The 19,695-nt window shown below is 41.1% G+C and overlaps 1 protein-coding gene across 1 annotated transcript; it reads right to left on the bottom strand.

Annotated features, from left to right (window-relative positions):
- Positions 1–3,270: 3,270 nt before the first annotated feature.
- Positions 3,271–13,323, bottom strand: LOC146632989 (cadherin-1-like). The gene is made up of 13 exons (XM_085351926.1): positions 13,174–13,323; positions 12,061–12,175; positions 10,230–10,318; positions 9,877–10,074; positions 9,362–9,502; positions 8,379–8,534; positions 6,876–7,017; positions 6,436–6,608; positions 5,677–5,805; positions 5,130–5,315; positions 4,679–4,929; positions 3,448–3,669; positions 3,271–3,343 (listed from the first exon to the last, which is right to left on the bottom strand). The coding sequence occupies exons 1-13, from the start codon at positions 13,222–13,224 to the stop codon at positions 3,271–3,273; spliced, it is 1,926 nt and encodes a 641-aa protein (XP_085208052.1). The 5' UTR covers positions 13,225–13,323.
- Positions 13,324–19,695: the final 6,372 nt, after the last annotated feature.

Below are 19,695 nucleotides of genomic sequence, written 5' to 3'. Positions count from 1 at the left end.
AGAATACTTTAAAATATATAAAGACCAATTGCTTCAGGGACATTTGAACTGAAGTGTACCCTTCTGTCTTAGGAGAGTTCACTGGCTACTTGCTTGGTGATAGGGGGTATCCATGTTTACCCTATTTGCTTACCCCTTACTCTGACCCTGAACTGGGCCCACAGCAGCGATATAATCTGGCTAATTGCAGGACAAGAGCCAGAATTGAAATGACTATCGGAATGCTTAAGGCCCGGTTCCAGTGCCTGCAAAGACTCAGGGTCACCCCAGAAAGGGCATGTGACATTATTGTGGCATGTGTGATTCTTCACAACATTGCCACAATTAGAGGAGAACACTGTCCTTCTGAACCAAACAGCAGTGATCCAAACCATGAACATCCTGACCCTCCCACGGACATACAAGATGGAAGCGCAGTCAGAGACACCATATGTCACAATCATTTATTTTGACCCATCACCTCAACATGTTGAAAGAAGAATAAACAGATTTTTTGTTCAACTGGCTTTATTGGTCGCCTGTGTTTCCTGTACACAAAGTATTAAAAGATGTAAACCTCATAAAGTGTCTCTGTTGCTTCCTCCTCTGTAACAGCTGTCAATGTTTCTTCATTATTTTCCTGCAGTAAAGAAATAGACAACATTGCTGTTCTACTGTAAACTCATATAATCTGTGGAGTATTACTCACAACTGCATGTTGGTCTGGCTCAACAGGAGGCTGCACCAGATGCAGTACACCATCACCATCAACTGATAGAATATGAGGTTTATACAGGTCACTTATAACTTACAAGGGACCAAATGGCAATTAACAAACATACCAAGCACCTTACACTTCATTGTCATTATGCTCTCAAAGACAACCAAGGCTGAGGGAAGGCAAGATCAGTCGGAAAATAACTTCACTACAAAATAATCCATTATGGTAAAGAGTTTATCAAATGAATGAGTAGCACTGCAAAGGTGACTGTGAAGAAAGGATGTATGCACATCATGTATTATTTTGAATTCACCCCCTATGTAGGCACTTGTGTCTTGCGGGGTTATTGACTCAGAGGATGTCCCCGCAGAGATGCCTTCGGCCACAGGGCGCCCACTGTTTTGGCTGAGGGCCAACTGCTCAGGCTCTGTGAGTGGTGGTGGTGGAGGACCCCCACCTGTTTTTCGGGCCTCCGCTTTTTTCCTGTTGGCTATAACGGGTCACCTTTGAGCATACAGAGTAAGCAAATATGTACTTGTAATGTGCTCAGATAATTTCAATAAGTGCTTACAGAGGGGAAATTAATGTAGCCTCTAACTGCAATTGATTTACATGGGACAAACAGACCAAGCACTATGGCTCATAATACAATTACACCTCACCTGTTTGGACTATATTTTTATATTTCATTTTTACTTGCTGCCAGGAACGTTTGGGGCCTGTTGGGTTGCACCTGCGCTCACATCACATCACAAAATAAAATGTATATAATAACAAATAAAATAACATATGATAAAATAACGTGTTAAATGGGTGGAAATCCCTAGATCAATGTTTGAATTAACACTCACGCATTGACTCTGTCGGCTATGTTTTGCCATGCATGCTTTTGCAGCTGTGGCTGTGTTACTTTTTTCCGCGGAATTTGCATGTTATCGGCATATGCTGCCATCAGAATTTCAGCCTCAAGCGCTGTGAAATACATTGACCGCGCCTTCTTTCCCTCCGTCTCCATGGTGACTCGCTTAATCTGTGCTCCGCTTATCAGGGCTTTATGTATCCTCGTCCGCGCGCTTCACTTGGGGTTAAAGCAACTCCGCGTTGACTGAACTAATTGTTATCAGCCTTTCTGAAACGGAATTTCCGAGTTGGACAGTTCGGGGTTACTCAACCGTGAGTGTCGTTTTTCACTCTGAGTTTTCCAAACCGGCTTCCTGAAACAGGGCCCTCGTCTTGTGCTACTGTTGTTAAAAATAAAAAACAAAAACAAAGTAAGCTAAATATACTTTGGGAGCAGTAATTAGGCCTTGGTTACAATATAAAGTGTAACCAAAATCAATTACGTAGTATTATTATAACCATAAAACTATCACATTTTCTGTGGTCGGCAATTATCAGAAGCCCAATTCCACACACCTGCAAGTCTGTGATTCCTGAGAAAGTGCTTGGACATTAGTCCAGCTCCAACTTATGTTCAAAAAAAAAAACGTGTAGAATCCTTTAACACACTCACTTTACTGCAGCAAGTGTGAAAGCATTTAGGTTGGACAAAACCCAGAGTATAGCTACCAACGGTACATTTACTACACTTCACACATCTGTCTAGAATGTGCCTCCATTGTTGAACAAGAGGAAGTGGCCTACTGTGCATGTACAATTTTATTTACATTGCAAACATCTCATGTGTCCAAAGACAGCAAAGTCATGTCCAAAATCATATGAAGCTGAACAGACTTCAGATCGGAACGAAATGAAAGGAACTTGTGTGGGTCAGTCTTTCTCTGCAATCACCTGCAGTGAAGTGACAATGAAATTAAAGAATTTGGAGCTTTTTGTCACTGCTGTTTATTGCACTGCATGTTTTAATGCAGTTAGTACTAAACTGAAATTAGAGACCACACAAATCCACTGTTGGCTTAATACAATTTTATAAAGAACAAAGCTAATTTCACAAAGTATCTCAGAGATTTTGTTTTTGACAAATCATTGTAATAAAAGACATGAACAGATCCACAGGAAACAATTTAAAAGTATCCATAACTCATTGAGCACACTGTCAAAGGCTGACGAGGTGCATGCAAGCTACCTGGATTTCATCCTAATCATTTCAAATTTTACTTTTTAAACAAATGGAGACCATAAGTACAAATGCTATAGAGTAAAGCAACATTTCTCAGAGTGTCTCAGGTGTCGCCCAGTAACCTACACAGAAGTGTTCACTGTGGCTCCAGCACTTATTCAACAGAATAAGTAACAAGGTATTAGTCTTCAGGCTGAAGGTCAAACAGATGTTTAAAAAAATTTTTTTGCTGTCCTTCTGCAATCCACTCTCTTCATCCACTCACTGCATTAGGCCCGTTGTCTTCTCCTGGGTCAAATCACTGAAATGGAACAAATTTGATCAGCCTTTGTAAACATTTCATCTCAAAAAGAAAATCTCAGGTTTTCTGTTCCTGAGACTTGTGTGTGCGCAGCTTTGATTAATGTGTAATCAGAATGAGTGACCATTTACCTGATCATCCTCGCCACCTCCTTCTTCATCATAGTAATAGACGTTGTCTCTGACACCATCATCCAGCAGGAGTGGCTCCTTTTTCTCCCTTTTCCTCTGTTTTGTAACCAGCAGCACTAGCAGCAACAGCGCTGAACACCGAGCACAACGTTTAGCACACAGTAACCAACCAAATCCTACTTAGCCGGGAAAGGAAAGAGATGCACCGTCCTGAGACTACAGATGTGTGACTCACCGAGCAGCAGGATGGCTCCAAGTATTCCAAGGATAAGGGGCAGGTTGCTGGGAGCTGCACCATAGCGTCCTGGACCTACCATTATCATAGGCACCAATGGTTGCAGTGTATCTGTAGTTTGTGACGAAGATACCCTCTCTGTCCATGGACGTGTACACTTTAATAAGACCTGTGTCCTTGTCCACGTTCAGCCAGCCTGCTGGGTCAATCAATATTTTGTACCTGTACAAGACAGTCACAGAACGATAGTAATACTATCCAGGCAGAATGATTAGAATTAGCATGTTTCACAATGTGATACAGTGGAACCCCGACTTACGAAATCAATTCGTTCCCGAGGGTCTTTCGAAAGTCGAAAACTTTCGTAAGTCGATGCACCCATCGCGCGTTTTGACTGAGGCGATGCTGAACGATAGGCTATAGGCTAATTGCTAACCAGAGCAACAATACGTCGTTCAAGTGGAACAGCGAAGCGCAAGTATGGAAGCCAAGGGGTTGTCACATGAATCGGAAGGCATTGTGTGTGGGCTCAGCCAATCAGAGCCAGTGGATTTCGTTACTCAGGCATTTTGCCATAACATGGGCAAAAATATTGCCGTTCAGTGCCTTCGTAACTTGAATTTTTCCGTGAAACGGGGTATTCGTAAGTCGGGGGTTCCACTGTATTTGATTTTGAACATCCTCCGCTTTCTCCTCAGGCTAAATACACGGTGCAAGAATTAAACACATTAACTGTTACAGGGTTCTCACATCATTTAAAAATACTGGTGGCCAATAGTACCATCCATCAGCCTCCTAGTAGATGCAGCTATGGTAGGAATTTGAATGTCTTAAGTTGCCTCATTCTTGGGTTATCGGATTCACAAACTTTGGTGTCCACAGCGCCTGTCCAGCAGGGTGGTGACAATACCCAATGAGCCTTTTACAACTAAGGAGTTAAAAAAATGCTTTAAGACCTTAATGATACAAATTAACTAATTAACTGTATTTGGGTCTTTTATAAGCCTAATATTCTATTATGGTATACAGCTATTCAGTGTTTTATCGCTATAGACAGTATTCTGTAATTATATCTGCCACACATGAGGACAGTGAATCAATTTTGACCATCAAACAGAACAAGGAATCTAAAACATTTATCTATAAGGAAATTTAATATTTGCAGCACTTATGAGGTCAATGATACATTTTCTTTAGCAGTAGAAAGTCTCTCCCCCACCCCCCGACTTACGAGACTGTCTGCTTGCGTGCAGTGTCTGGGTCTGAAGCAGTGTACTGCACCACGGCTTCATCCACAGCAAGGTCCTCTGGTTTTACCACAAGAATCTCCTTTGGATCAAATATTGGAGCTTCATTCACATCTCTCACATTCACCACCACTGTGGCGGTAGAAGTGACCACAGAAACACCAGGAGCAAAAGGAATCTCATTCTCCACTGAAACCAACAGAGTGTGCTTGCTGGCCCTCTCGAAGTCCAGCTCCTGGTTGGAAGGAAGGGAGGAGGAAGGAAAACAAAACAAAAAAAAACAAACAAAAAAACCCACACACAACATGAGGGTGTTGGCACAGATTTTTGTGAGGATACAAGAAATCACAAAAATGCTGCCATCAAATGACACAAACATTCATAGATGATAAATATCTCCCAATATTATGAATGAATTCCTGATTTTCTTCCTACCTTTGCAGTAGAAAGGATTCCTTCCTGTTTGTTAGTTCCCGTTTTTACTGTGAAAAGTCCATCAGGATCACCACTGACGATCTTGAACTTGGCGTTCCAGGCTGGAGTTTGTGGTTCATCCTCATCTGTTACTATCATCCTAACCACCACAACATCCTTTTTGTTTTCATCAACTGTTGCAGTATACTGTGAGAAAATAAAGGATGGGTCAGAAATCATGGCAGTGAAAACAGATCTAAAGACTCCTAACTAGGAATGGAGAATAATGGCCTCAGTTTGTAGTCTGTGTCATTATATTAGGTTCATTACTTAATGCAAGTCTACAACTGTGGAGTCCATAAATTTAATTTGCTATGCATGTGGTAAAATATTGTTTTTAACTGCATTTGTACATTTCCCATGTGCTGTCAAAGCCTGGGTTTTTGCTGTGTCACAGTATGTGTGAGTGCAACATTAATAATGCAGTTAGATACAGGATGAATGTTCTGCTTTAACCATGTGAAAAAGCAGCAGTTAAACAGGAAGTTTCCAGTTACTTCGTACTTACAGATTTCTGAGTGAAGACTGGAGCGTTGTCATTGCTGTCCGTCACCGTGAGGATGACTTTGGTTTGTCCACTTAACCCTTCTCCCGCCAGATCTGCTGCTTGTACTGTCAGAGTGTACTGTGGATATTTCTGGTAAGATACAGACATCAGCTCATCAACAGGAAGGAAGAAACAATGACATCGGTTTTACAGACTGTAACACAGCCTTCAGACGGACTAAAGCTCTTCATCTATGAAGGCCAATTCTGCTGAGAAGCTGAAGCTAAACTCATTTAATATTTCGCTTATGACAAACATGATGCTGTTGAGAGCCTTGGTCAAACTGTTAGAATAAAGTATTTCTTGACCATTTGGCACAAGGCTGTTTGTTGTTGCTCTGTGACTTCTTTGTGTTTCAAAGAAGTTCATGATGCTGCACCAGAAACAGCTCTGATCTCCTGTAGTCTGCATGGAAGACACAGACTAGTCTGACAAACTATTCACCAAGTATAAATAGTTTGTCCAGAGGTATGACACAAACCAGAAATGTAGACAGAAACTAACTATACTTCAGAGACTGTGTCTAGTTTTACTGTCAAAAAAAACTAAAAAAAACAAAAAAAAAAAAAAACCCCACCATGTTTTTTTGCATCACCCTCTTTGTGATTGATTTCTAGCAGTGACAGGCAGACTGCTGATCCGGATTCATTATAAAATGTTTTTTTCAGCCCTTCGGTGTAAAAGGACACTTGTGTTTTAAATGTGTTTAACAGGTCTTACCTCTCTGTCTAATCCGCTACCAGTGACTCTGATGCTTCCAGTAACTGGGTTGATTTCAAACATGTTGTCAGTGGGCAGCGGTGGGTCCTGATTCAGAATACGATAGCGGAGCTCTGAGTTGTCAGTCCCTGGCTCATCGTCATCTTTGGCCTCAACCTTAACCACCTCCGTCCCTGGAGTGGAGGAAATAAAAAAGAAGTTCCTGAAGGTCTTCACACTGCTTCAATTACAAGATTTACTAAATAAAATTGACTTAATGCAAACGTCTGCTAATTTCCTTCCAACCCAAATCCTTCTCTGGTGCTTTAGGTGTCATTCTGAATTTCTTTAAATCTCTGGGCATCTTGAAATTCATTAAATATAGTGGATAAGTATTAGAAACACGAACAAAAGCAAAGAAAACTACCCAAGTCCAGAGGCAATAAGGTTTCTATACATACCGATGGCCGTGGCCTCAGCAACATTTTCTTTGTAGTCTGTAGTAAAATAAGGTTTGTTGTCGTTCTGGTCGATCACATTGACTTTAATCTCCATAGGATCCTCAGCTTGTCCTGCTCCGTCATCCACAGCATGTGCTTCAAACTACACAGACAGAAGATTTTAAGTTTAGATTCGCCCCCACACAGACACACTTTTCCAATAGAGATTGACAGACCACGTGACTTTCGCGCATTGCATGCCGGGAACTCGTGGCAAAACAATCCAAGTACCTGCATCAAATGCAAGCATTTGCAGCACCGCAAAACGTTCATTCTTCGGTTCCAATAAATTCTTGCTTTTTCTTTGCCCCCCAAAAAGGTTCTGTACAAAACGAAGGAGAACAATGCCGGTCCGTACAAAGACAGACTTGATGAAAAGTCAAAGAAAAGATAAAAAAATCAAACCAGTGAAAGGGTCAGACCCTTACGAGCACACAGTGGACAAAAGACGTCAGCGTGCTGCCCAACTTTCACCACGCTCAGATTTATAATCATACGGTTCTTGGAGTGAGTGCATACACTCATGAAGTTTAGTAACTTCAGGTCACTGCAACAAGCCCAGGTACAGTTTACCGACGGATGGGTGCAGGACCTTGAAATGCACCGTGTAGAACGAAAGACCATCGTACGTATCATAAGTTTACCAGTCTCACAAATCGTCGTCATAAATACACATTCCTTAACCGTTTATTAATAGGACCTTTGAGCTCAACGGTAATTAATTAGTAATGGAAATAATTTCTGGTAGCATCACAGAAATGTAGCAGTGACAATAATACTGTATGCTGTAATCGTACTGGGCAATTAGTGATACAAAACAACTGTTTTATCCTGTGAATAAAAGTATATGTTTTTGTCAATGTACCATAATAACAGAAGCGAAACGCAATATTGTGTCAGGACAATTCACTATTTATGCACAATAAACAAAGGAGCATAGCGCGACCATTTCTGTTCAGCGCCAGACTTGCTTGTAACCTATATCACCAATTATGTTATGAAAATGACGCATTAACTACAACAGCAGACTGACCTTTGTGGGAATGTCTGGAGCAGACTAACCTGTGAGCTGGAGTGTTCTGGGACGTTATATTTGGTCTTTGAATGGCTGCAATCCAGTCGCCTCTTTGTTACTTCGGAAACATGGCTCGAACAATTTCTCTTCAACGACGTAATCCGATAACAACCGATCTCTTTACCCGTCGGCTTCCCGTGGCTGTCATGTGACCGGCTATTGCAGTTAATGATACAACAGCTTCTTGACATTTTTTGTGTTTCTTTTTATCGCTGTGTAACTGATTTCAATTGAAAGCCTGCATGCACTAGTACCTCTTGCCACGAGTTCCCAGAATTCTTTGCGGTTTTACCCCTGAGTGACGTCACATTTTCAATCTCTATGGGGATCAAAATGCAATAATCAAGTACACACATGGAAAATCATTTGGACAGAGTGAGGATGATTACCAGGTAATGAGCTGTTTCCTCTCTGTCGAGTGGCTGTGTTACATACAGATAGCCCGTCTCTCTGTCCATTGTGAAACGATTAACAGGAGGCAGATCAGCTCCAGGACCAGTGATGCTGTAAAAGATCTTCTTTAATTTATCGTCACTAGAGCGGATCTGGAAAAACAAACAAAAACTAATGAAAAACACAACAGGACTAATTAAGATCACTCTCACCATCTAAACTAACTGTTAAATAGTAAAGAGGCTGTGCATTAGACTCAAATTCAAGAGATTTCTGGTTATTTTTGATATATAGATCAGAAGGACTCCTTGTGATCTCAAATCAAAAAGATTGTTAGATTCTCTAAGCATTTTGGGCACACTATAATTACTCATTGTAAATAATTTGAGTTATTAGCGTAGTGTTATCGTCAACCAATTTACTCCAGTTTTAGTTAATTTTGTGTGTCACTGTTGCCAAGTTCAAAACACTCCAAAAGCGCAGGATTAAGACCCTATAGTATTAGAAAGAAATCACAACAATCAGCTGATCTCCATGAGTAAACACTTGTCACCGTGAGAAAGCAAACCCCCTTTTAACTAGAGAAATGTCCAACAGAACCAGGTTCAAGGACAGGGAGCCATCTGCCACAAATTGTTGGGGAGTGAAAGATGGGACAAATTTTAGCATTTATAAACTGAAATTTAAAAAATAAAAACAATTATACCCAAGAGACAAATAAATCTTTAACTTGGCACTTAAGTATCAACTTTTCTGTCTGCCAACAATATATAGATCTTTACTTGTGCCTTTACACTTCACTTGCGTTACTCTAAAGTTAACTGATAGTCATACTAAGAATTACTTATGACATCCAAGAAAAAAAAAAAAAAAGACATGCGGACTGCAGAGGAAACAACAGCGAGATCCTATGCAGAAATAAACATTTAAAATGCAGTTTATTGTCAAATTAATCACAAGGTCATTCAGTTCACCTTACCCAAACTACTTTCATGGGATACGTTCCTCTCTGATTCTCACTAACACTGAGTACAGGAATAACCCAGCCCCGTTTCCTCCTCCTCAGCCCTCCACCAGACTTGGGAAATTGCAGAACGGGCACTTGTGGCTCAGTGGCATTCTGGAAGAACATACAGACAGCTTTTTTAGCAAAAGCTTGGATAGAACACCACTCAGAACTTAATTAAACTACGAGGAGGAGCACAGACGTTCTCAGAACAAGTTTTAAATTATTTTCAGACTATGATGGGTCTGTCCAGAGTTAATATCAGTTTCAACATCTTAGCCATGAAGGCCAATGAGGCATTATCATCACCCTACCAAGCAGGACATGTTGATACTCAAGTTTGTGAATCTGATAAATTATATGTAGCCTCACGAGTTAAGATGCCATCTGTTGTATCTACTAAAAGTGTCGGAAACAGGCATTTTGCATGTATCGATTCCAAATGTACTTTTCATTCATGCCCCATTAAACAGAGTCTCTAAACCTACCTCTGTGTTGTTAATAGAGTCCATTTCAGTACTGTGATGCTGAATGTTGAAGTTTGTGTGGGCTACATGGTGGTGCTTTCCACGGTGATGCTCAGGGTGAACGACACTGACTGGAACTGTTGTTTTGTGACCATGAGAGTCCCAGGAGTGGATGAAGAAGTTCTGGTGTCCTTTATGAAGAACAACCTCTCTGTTTACCTGGAAGGTAAAAATAAATATATAAAAAACAAAACCTTTAGCAGAAATACAACATACGCTACATTCGTTAGACTAAGTCTCCACAAATCTTACTTTAATATCTTCTTTTCTAAACTAACCCCAACTTTGCTGTCAGGTCTGTCAACTCTACTTACCGTTAATGTACCATCTGCCTTTACAGTAAAGCGACTGTCATCAGTGCTGAAAAGAATTACTGTGCGCTCTGTGCAGTCAGTGAAGCCCACTGGGAAAGGATAGAAAAGAGTTAATCATTATGAATGTGGTACATATAGTGAAAAATCTGGCAAGTTTTTTGTATTCAAAGAAAAGCGACAGACACCACTCCCTCTTCCTTAAGAAAAGCAGCATAAGTGACTGCAAGATGACTAAATGGTTTTTAGCTCTGGATAGTAGCAACACTCAGTCAGGTTATCAACATTATTTACTTTTAACAAAAGTGTCAAAACTGCATTTACACACACACACACACACACACACACACACGGCCAATTTTTTTTTTATTTGAAGTACACATTCTCATACAACCATCAATCTCGCTTTGAGGGTTTAAATTGGTAAAAAATATTAATAAAAATTTGGCGTTTAGCTCAGGTTGTCATTTCAAAAAGCAACAAAATTGCCAGTGCAGAACAGATTTTTTCTGGTTTCCATTAAAGACAACATAACTACACAACACCTCACTTCCCACACCCTTCAGGGGACCATGCTTATGAAAATTACATATTGACAACGTAATGTTAATCCATTCTTCATTTCTTTCATTCACTTTAATACTTAACATTCATTGTTAAATTTCTGCGATGGGTAATTCATTTTTAGGATACAAGAAAGAAGAGAAGGGATAAACAGCCTTGACTTGAACTAAAACAATTCATAGAATTGTCTAAACCTACGTATTCTTAGAAAACAGCCTATTAATATAAAACTATCAAGACATGCAGTCAAAGTAAAGCAGTATTGGAAGAGGAAAAGGTTGGGCCAAGAAAGCTAAAACAATGTTTATATTTTAGTAGGGTTGGAACCATCAATCATTTCGAACCAGCTATTCTACCCATTATTCACTGCTCCTTATAGAAGTATTGTGGAGTAAGTGTTTGCTTCACTACAGCCTTTTCTCATTAGTGCCTACTTAACTTGATTTTTAGTTTTTTTAGGTTGCAGTACTTTTGGCACCTACTCTAGGGCCCTGTTGGCAACTACTCTTAATGACATTTTACTGAATTGTATTGAAAAAGGACAGAAACTGGCATATGATGTCCAGATATAGATTTCTGCAATATTTTCCTAAATAAACAAGGTAAAGCTGTACATACATTTACACAGCGTTTTAATCTGATTATCATAAATTGCTTGTGTCTTGAAAACCCCCCCATCAAAGTGGGTAATTAGTTATTCAGTAGAGACAATTGATAAAGAAACAAATATTCACATTAAAGCAAACATGCATAACCACAGCCCATTTAAAACAAAACAAAAAAACAAAAACTGTTTAAGTCTGTTTATAAGAAGCTTTTAAAAACCTTTCAGTTAACTGAAATCAAAGAAAACAGTTCCTTTTTCAGAGTTTCACTTGAATAGCAAAGCCTGTAAAACAGGTTCGGGGATAGTGCTCTGACCAGCAGGTAAAAGTAACAGAAGCAGAGTGAGAGCAGGCTGAGACATGTTTGGGTTTCAACTAAGAACAATGTGCCCAGCTAATCTGCTGAAGGCCATCTGGGCTGGAGGAGTCCTTTACAACAGCAGAGTTGTTCCATGTAGGGCTGCAACTCAGGTCTAAACCCTCCGACAGTTTCATACAAACAAATCTGTAATGTGAAATGATACTAGACAATAGAAACAAATACCCAAAAACAATTTCATTTAGATTATGACTAAGAGTAACGCACCATCCAGAAAACATTAACATCCAAATCAAAAACACGTTTAAAAACACCCATGTACGAGCCTACACTGGGTTGCTCTTACCTTTGCCCAGCCTCATGCCCGGCCTCAGATGTTCCCTGGACACTCTGAAAACCAGCAGCTCTGACTCAAATCCAGGCACACATGTTGGCCTGTTAGCTCTCTCTAGTGCTGACACCTAGGAGAGGAGCAACAGTTTCAGTTAGACGTACAATAAGACTTCAGGCTTATAAGAGTTCGAAACTGAATAACTATATGTTTTTAAAAAAAAAAAAATCAAAAACTTGAAATGTTTTCAGCATTGAAAGGTCAGGATTTTAGGTTTTTCCTTAAGCTGAACGTCGTGCAGCTTTGAGCTGTTGTTCAGAAAATGCCTTGGCAAAGCATTGCGCTGCTTAATATACACAGTTTAAACACTAAATAAAGAACAAAATAACTGTCACTTTAAATACTAATGAAAATGTGTCTAACGCTCCGTGTAATTATATGAATGAATTGAAAGTGTGCCTGTAAGCCAAATGACTTTATTTCATTTTAAAATCCCAAAAACGATATTACTTGGATGATAGTCCTTTTTCTCTTTTACATTAATGAATCTTTTTAAAAAAGTGCTTCTCGATATGTGTAAGCGAAACAGACTGGAGTGAACAAAGCTGAAACCACAACTCTGAACTGGAAATTAACCTGCAGACAACGTCAAGAGCGGAATCAGGGCGAGGCTCGCTCACAACCTCGAACTCTTCGAGGCGGAAGGGTATGAAAAGAAAAAGAAAGACGGCCTAAACCTCCGCGTGTGTTCTGCGGTTTCGACACTTTTTTAAAATACATATTTTTTTAAATGTTTGTTGCAGATTGCTCTGCGGAGAAAGCTGCTACACACAATAAGGATTTTAGACCCCCACAAGTTCGTTTGGCCCACTTAGTCCCAGCAAGTACCATAGCTGATAAAAGTATTTCTTTATTAAAATCGAAGGCTACTTCACGCATAAAGAGGTGCCGAAATTATTCCGCGAAGAAAAGAAAGGAAAGACTGCTTGTGAGATACCCGGTGTTGTCCAGTTCAATCAAATAAGTAACAGGATTAACCGACATTGATTTTTTGCGACTCTAAGCAGAAGGGACAGTGAGAGAATTGAGCACCGATGGCAAAATATTAACCAAAAGAGGAAGTCTCACCTGGAAAACGACGATTAAAGCACCAAAAACCGCGAACAATGCGGTCGCCATTTGTCTAAGTCGTATTTTTAGTATTCCTCTCGAGTACACAGCCAAAAACGAAAAGAATCCTAAATATATTCCTCTTTGAACTCGCTTCTTGGCGTCTTCCTGTTGTCCCCTATATATTAGCAATAGTATAGATATGTAAGTATATTACAGAAATGGGTCTATTATGGTATGTTATAATGTACACGGTATTATCAGCAATGATCTGAGTCTGAGTTCAGTTAGCCACATTCGGGAGCTCTCAGTCTCATTTCCTCTTACTGATAATCTGTCTCTCACTCCCCATGTCTTTCTCACACATGCACACACACTGACATTCAGACTTTATCCACAGTTGCTTACTAAGAGTCACTAAAAAACACGTGAAGCTGCTGACAGAAAACCATCTTTCATTTGTAAAGCCAACCAACAGTGTTATAAAGTCATTAGTGTGAAACCAGCCTAAAAAAACCACAAATGACTGTCTGAAAACCAGTGGATGTATTCAGCTGAGTGTTGAAAGGAAATCATCGACAGTATCCCCGAACAGAAGCCAAATACAGAATTTGATGATACAAATTTAAGCATTCAGCTTTATTTTCTTCAGTTTTCACTGTCATCTGAATACACAACATCCCATTTGCTAATAAGCTGTTGTAAGCGTACCCACTGAAGTAATGCTATGTGCTGATAAACATCAGTAATTGATACTGAAGAAAAATGGACTTTTCTCATCCATGCTGTTCTTACCCTCACAGTCTGAAAGCATGTGACTGAGAGAATGCACTACTACTTTATTTTAAATAGAATTTCATTTATTCAAGTCCAATAGTTTAAGTGAACAATGTTTGTAGTAGTCTACAACAATAGTTCTCCAGGTTTCTTGAAGGACATTAGTAGTGATATACCTGTACTTTCTTTCTCCAATGTGGCTTTAATGCAACTAGTCTTATAATTATCTACTAGTCTGCAACAGTTAGACTCGATGATTACACATAGATGATTTAACTACTTTAGGGGCATTTCACTTTTCTAAAAGTTTCACAGGCCAACAGTTTTAAATAGAGCACCACAAACAACATGTATTCTTTTAGAAATAAACTGTGACACTTCTTAAAAACACATATTCACACCTAGCCACACCCTGTAACAGTTAGACAGAGGGGGTGCAGTTAGGCTCCCAACAGTCTGCAAAAAGGCATGAAGCAAACAAAAGAGGCTCCCTTATCAAGAGCATCCCAGCCCAAAGGGGTTTCTTCACAAACAGTTAATTCCATTATCTTATCTTATCATGTCAGAGGCCAACAGAAACCATGTCCAACAGAGTCTCCAAAGGCCTGCTACCTTTCTTCCTTACATCGTGCTCTTTTATCTAAATCAAATCAAATCAAATCAAATCAGACACAAAACCCCGAGGCTTTCATTATTATATCTGGAGACTTTAACCATGCCACACTGGACTCTACTCTGGCTGCTTTTCACCAGTTTGTGAATTGTCCCACAAGGAGCAACAGGACAATTGACCTACTGTATGCTAATGTGAGAGATGCATACAGAGCCACCCCCCTCCCCCCACTAGGGAAGTCAGACCACAACCTGGTTTACCTACAGCCACAATACACACCCCTCGTCCAAAGGCAGCCTGTCACAATGCGCTCCATCCGGAGATGGACCCCAGAAAAGGAGGATGCTCTGAGAGACTGCTATGACACCACAGACTGGGATGTGCTCCTGAGCCCACATGGTGAGGACATAGAGGGGGCGACACACTGTCTTACAGACTACCTCAACTTTTGTGTGGACACAGTCGCCCCTGCTAAGACGGTACGGTGTTATCCTAATAACAAACCATGGGTAACACAGGAAGTCAAAGCTGTCCTCAACATGAAGAAGAAGGCTTTCAGGAGCAAAGTGAAGGAGGAGATGAAAGCAGCACAGCGGGAGGTGAAACGCTGCCTGAGGGAAGCAAAGGACACCTACAGGAGGAAGGTGGAGCAGAAGTTGGAGAGGAACAATATGAGGGAGGTCTGGAATGGTGTGAAAACCATCACAGGCCACAACACCAAGAAAAGCACAGTGGGGGGGACTGTGGAGAAGGCAAACGAACTCAACAACTTCTTCAACAGGTTTGACCAGCCCACAACCCCCCCACCCTCACCCTCACCTTCACTACAGAGTCCTCCCCCCACTCTCCTGCCTCCCTCGCTTCCCCCCCTTCCTGACACCATGACACCCCCCTCCTCCAATCAGCAGCAAGACATCTCCCCCCCTCCCCTCCTCCCAAACATCTCCCAGTGTCACAGTGGATCAGGTCAGGAGGCAACTGAGGAAGCTTCGCCCCAGAAAGGCAGCAGGCGTGTGTCCTAGGATGCTAAAGGCGTGTGCTGCTGAACTTGGGGAGCCGCTACAACGAGTCTTCAACCTCAGTCTGCGACTGGGGAGAGTGCCCGCCCTATGGAAGACATCCTGCATCGTCCCGGTCCCCAAAAAGAACCGGCCCAATGAGCTGAATGACTTCCGACCGGTGGCACTGACGTCACATCTTATGAAGACTCTAGAGCGGCTCTTCCTCAACCTCCTCCGACCACAGGTACAACATGCCCAGGACCCACTACAGTTTGCATACAAGGCGGGTGTCGGAGCGGAGGATGCCATCCTGTACCTCCTACACAGAGCCCACTCACACCTGGATGGGGGAAAAGGCACGGTCAGGATACTGTTTCTTGACTTTTCCAGTGCCTTTAATACCATCCGGCCCTGTATGCTTCAGGAAAAACTGAACAGGATGGAGGTGGACCCCTGCCTGGTGGCTTGGATCTCCGACTACCTCACCGACAGACCACAGTACGTCAGGCTGAAGGACATCACGTCTGACACTGTGGTCAGCAGCACAGGAGCACCACAGGGAACTGTGCTGTCCCCTCTTCTCTTCACCCTGTACACCTCTGACTTCTGCTACAACTCTGAATTATGCCATATTCAGAAGTTTGCAGATGACACGGCCATCATGGGGTGTATCTGGGATGATCAGGAAGAGGAGTACAGAAGTCTGGTGAGGAACTTTGTCGCATGGAGTCACACAAACCACCTGCAACTCAACACCTCAAAGACTAAGGAACTGGTTGTGGACTTCGGGAGGTCTAGAGCAGGTCCACTGCCGGTTCAGATAGAGGGGGAGGAGGTGGAGGTGGTCAACAAGTACAAGTACCTCGGGCTGTGGGTGGACAATAAACTGGACTGGTCATGCAACACAGAGCACCTGTATAAAAAAGCCCAAAGCCGACTGTACTTCCTCAGGAGGCTGAGGTCTTTTAACATCTGCAGGAAGCTCCTGAGGATGTTTTACCAGTCAGTGGTTGCTGGAGTACTTTTCTATGCTGTGGTGTGCTGGGGGAGCAGCACAGCAAAGAGGGACTCATCCAGGCTGGAGAAACTGATCAGGAGGGCTAGCTCTGTGGTCGGCATGAAGCTGGACACTCTGGTGACAGTGGCAGAGAAAAGGACATTAAAGAAACTGATGGACATTATGAACAATGCCAGGCATCCTCTGCACACGGCCATAAACAATCAGAAGAGTCTGTTCAGTGACAGGTTGCTTCTCCCCAAGACAAGAACTAACAGACTTAAAAACTCCTTTGTCCCACACGCCATCAGACTGTTTAACTCCTCTCTGGAGGGGAGAGGGAGGGGAAACAGGAGGACAAAGGAGGGGGGAACAACTAAGCTGTAGTGCCTCTGCACCTCACTGTACAATACCTTGTGCAATACTTTTTGTAAATAGTCAACAGTGCAATAGACTCAATACTTGAAATGTGCAATTCACTTGTATTTTTATTTTTTATTCCTATTTATTCTATTTATCCCCTTTGTATATTTTATTTATATTTGTCTCTGTATTTATATATGTGTGTGTGTGTGTGTGTATATATATATATAACAGTTCTGTAACTGTAACTTCGGTCGTTGCTGTGCTTTTTTTTGGAAGTCGAATTTCCCAGAGGAACCCACCCGAGGGATTAATAAAGTTCTATCTTATCTTATCTTATCTTATCACATGTGCAGGCACACTGGCACAGCACATGCGAGTGAAATTCTTGTGTGCGAGCCCCACAAGCAACAGAGATGTGCAAACACAACAACACAAACGAGCAAAATACAAGAATGGCCAACCTGAAACTAATAAATATATGTACAATATATAATAGTGTATGCATTTCTGGATGTGTATACTAAATATTTTCCTACGTGTGTGTGTGTGTGTGTGTGTGTGTGTGTGTGTGTGTGTGTGTGTGTGTGTGTGTGTATACACATTTTTACAAATTAAATAGTAAAAAAAAAATAATAATAATAATAATAATAAAATATATAAAATATACAGAGTTGAATATGTGCAAAACAAGTGGCATTTATATATCTCTACATCTCAGAGGTCAACTGAAAGTAGCCCCACAAAAACACCCCATAAGACACACAGTATTTTCCTCAGCACTTCACAACTGCCGCAAGGTATATCGTTTTAACTTTTTATTTTTTCACCAGAATGTGCGTTGGAGCCGACTTTGCTACCCGCACAGAGCGTTTCTGACAGTCGGGCGCTGCTTATACAATAGAGAAAAGCAACAATACAGAGTGTTTCTCTGCTCCAAGAAATCCGAGGGCCTTTCACACAGTAAGCATGTCTGTTATACCCAGGGCATAAATGTCTGTATGTCAGTGCTGATTATTCAAACCCTGTTTAAAATGTGCTGATGTATTTTTATTTTTTTGCACTAAGTAATCCCAAAATACAAGAATTTGTGTACACGCCATCCACTGATACACATACAATAGTAATGCTAATCTACTCGGTCTATTATTTAGCACGGTTATACCATTGTGAATTTAGCTATACGAATATGCTCAAGAGTCTATCATATGTTTAACATGCAACTAAAAATTCGAAAATATATATTTTTTAAATCAGTAACTTTGCAAATTTAGAGGAAATGTTTTCGGACAACATATGTGTCACATTTTAAACAGGGTTTAACAGAAACAGAAGCCAGTTGAGTCTAATAACAGATTAAATGCCATGTTGAGGCTGTCATTTTTAGCATCTACATGGATGTTAAAATCACCCACAATAATTATTTTATCTGAGCTCAGAACTAAATTAGATATAAAGTCTGAGAAATCAGACAGAAACTCTGTGTAAGGCCCAGGTGGACGATAGATGATAACAAGTAAGACTGGTTTCTGAGTTTCACAGCTGGGGTGGACAATGTTAAGCATCAGGCTTTCAAATGAATTAAAAGTCTGTCTGGGTCTTTCATTAATTAATAGGCTGGTGTGAAAAATTGCTGCCACACCTCCCCCTCGGCCTGTGCTTCGAGATTTCTGGTAGTTAGAATGACTCGGGGGTGTTGATTCATTTAAACTAACATAATCATCCTGCTGCAACCAGGTTTCTGTAAGGCAGAGTAAATCGATTTGTTGATCAATTATTAAGTCATGTACTAACAGAGACTTGGAGGAGAGAGACCTAATATTTAATAATCCACATTTCACTGTTTTACTCTTTGATTCAGATGTGGATACTTTATTGTTCTTTCTTTGTAATTGTTTATGTTTAAGTTGTTTGTTGCTGGTTTTTAGTTTGTGTCAGCTTCCAAAAAGACAAAAAACAGTCTCTATGGAGATGGGTTTTTGGGGGGGTAGCAGGAGGAGAGAAGCTGCAGAGAGGCGTGTAAGACTGCAGCTCTGCTTCCTGGTCCCAACTCTGGATAGTCATATTTTGGGGGGTTTAATATTATTATTAGGATGTCCAAAAAACTTGATGAAAAGCCTTCAGTTAATCCAAAATGCTGCAGCAAGAGTCCTGACAGGGACTAGAAAGACAGAGCATATTTCTCCTGTGTTGGCTTCCCTTCATTGGCTTCCTGTTAAATCCAGAATTCAAAATCCTGCTCCTCACATACAAGGTCTTAAATAATCAGGCCCCATCTTATCTTAATGACCTTGTAGTACCATATCACCCTATTAGAGCACTTCGCTCTCGCTCTGCAGGCCTACTTGTTGTTCCTAGAGTATTTAAAAGTAGAATGGGAGGCAGAGCCTTCAGTTTTCAGGCCCCTCTTCTGTGGAACCAGCTTCCAGTTTGGATTCAGGAGACAAACACTATCTCTACTTTCAAGATTAGGCTTCAAACTTTCCTTTTTGCTAAAGCATATAGTTAGGGCTGGACCAGGTGACCCTGAATCCTCCCTTAGTTATGCTGCAATAGATGTAGGCTGCCGGGGGATTCCCATGATGCATTGAGTTTTTCCTTTCCAGTCACCTTTCTCACTCACTATGTGTTAATAGACCTCTCTGCATTGAATCATATCTGTTATTAATCTCCGTCTTTCTTCCACAGCATCTCGAGATCACAATTCGGATTGTCAATATAACACCCAGCCAAGAAGGTAGATGAAACCTCAAACTGTCCCACAAGGAGGGGACACAACACTGGCTCAG

This window comes from Diplotaxodon limnothrissa, linkage group LG4 (assembly GCF_057381915.1).
Source record: "Diplotaxodon limnothrissa isolate DT_005_m linkage group LG4, D_limnothrissa_male_GT1.1, whole genome shotgun sequence".
Taxonomy (NCBI): Eukaryota; Metazoa; Chordata; class Actinopteri; order Cichliformes; family Cichlidae; genus Diplotaxodon; species Diplotaxodon limnothrissa.
The sequence above is the reverse complement of the archived record's forward strand: the minus strand, read 5'-3'. Positions and strand labels throughout refer to the sequence as shown.

Excerpts from the sequence above, each read along its gene's own strand:
- LOC146632989 (XM_085351926.1), bottom strand. The coding sequence starts at position 13,224 with ATGGCGACCGCATTGTTCGCGGTTTTTGGTGCTTTAATCGTCGTTTTC. Across the intron at positions 10,075-10,229 it reads AGGCAGATGGTACATTAACG|GTAAACAGAGAGGTTGTTCT; the intron begins GTAAGTAGAGTT and ends TTTACCTTCCAG. Across the intron at positions 3,344-3,447 it reads TGGAGCCATCCTGCTGCTCG|CGCTGTTGCTGCTAGTGCTG; the intron begins GTGAGTCACACA and ends CTCGGTGTTCAG.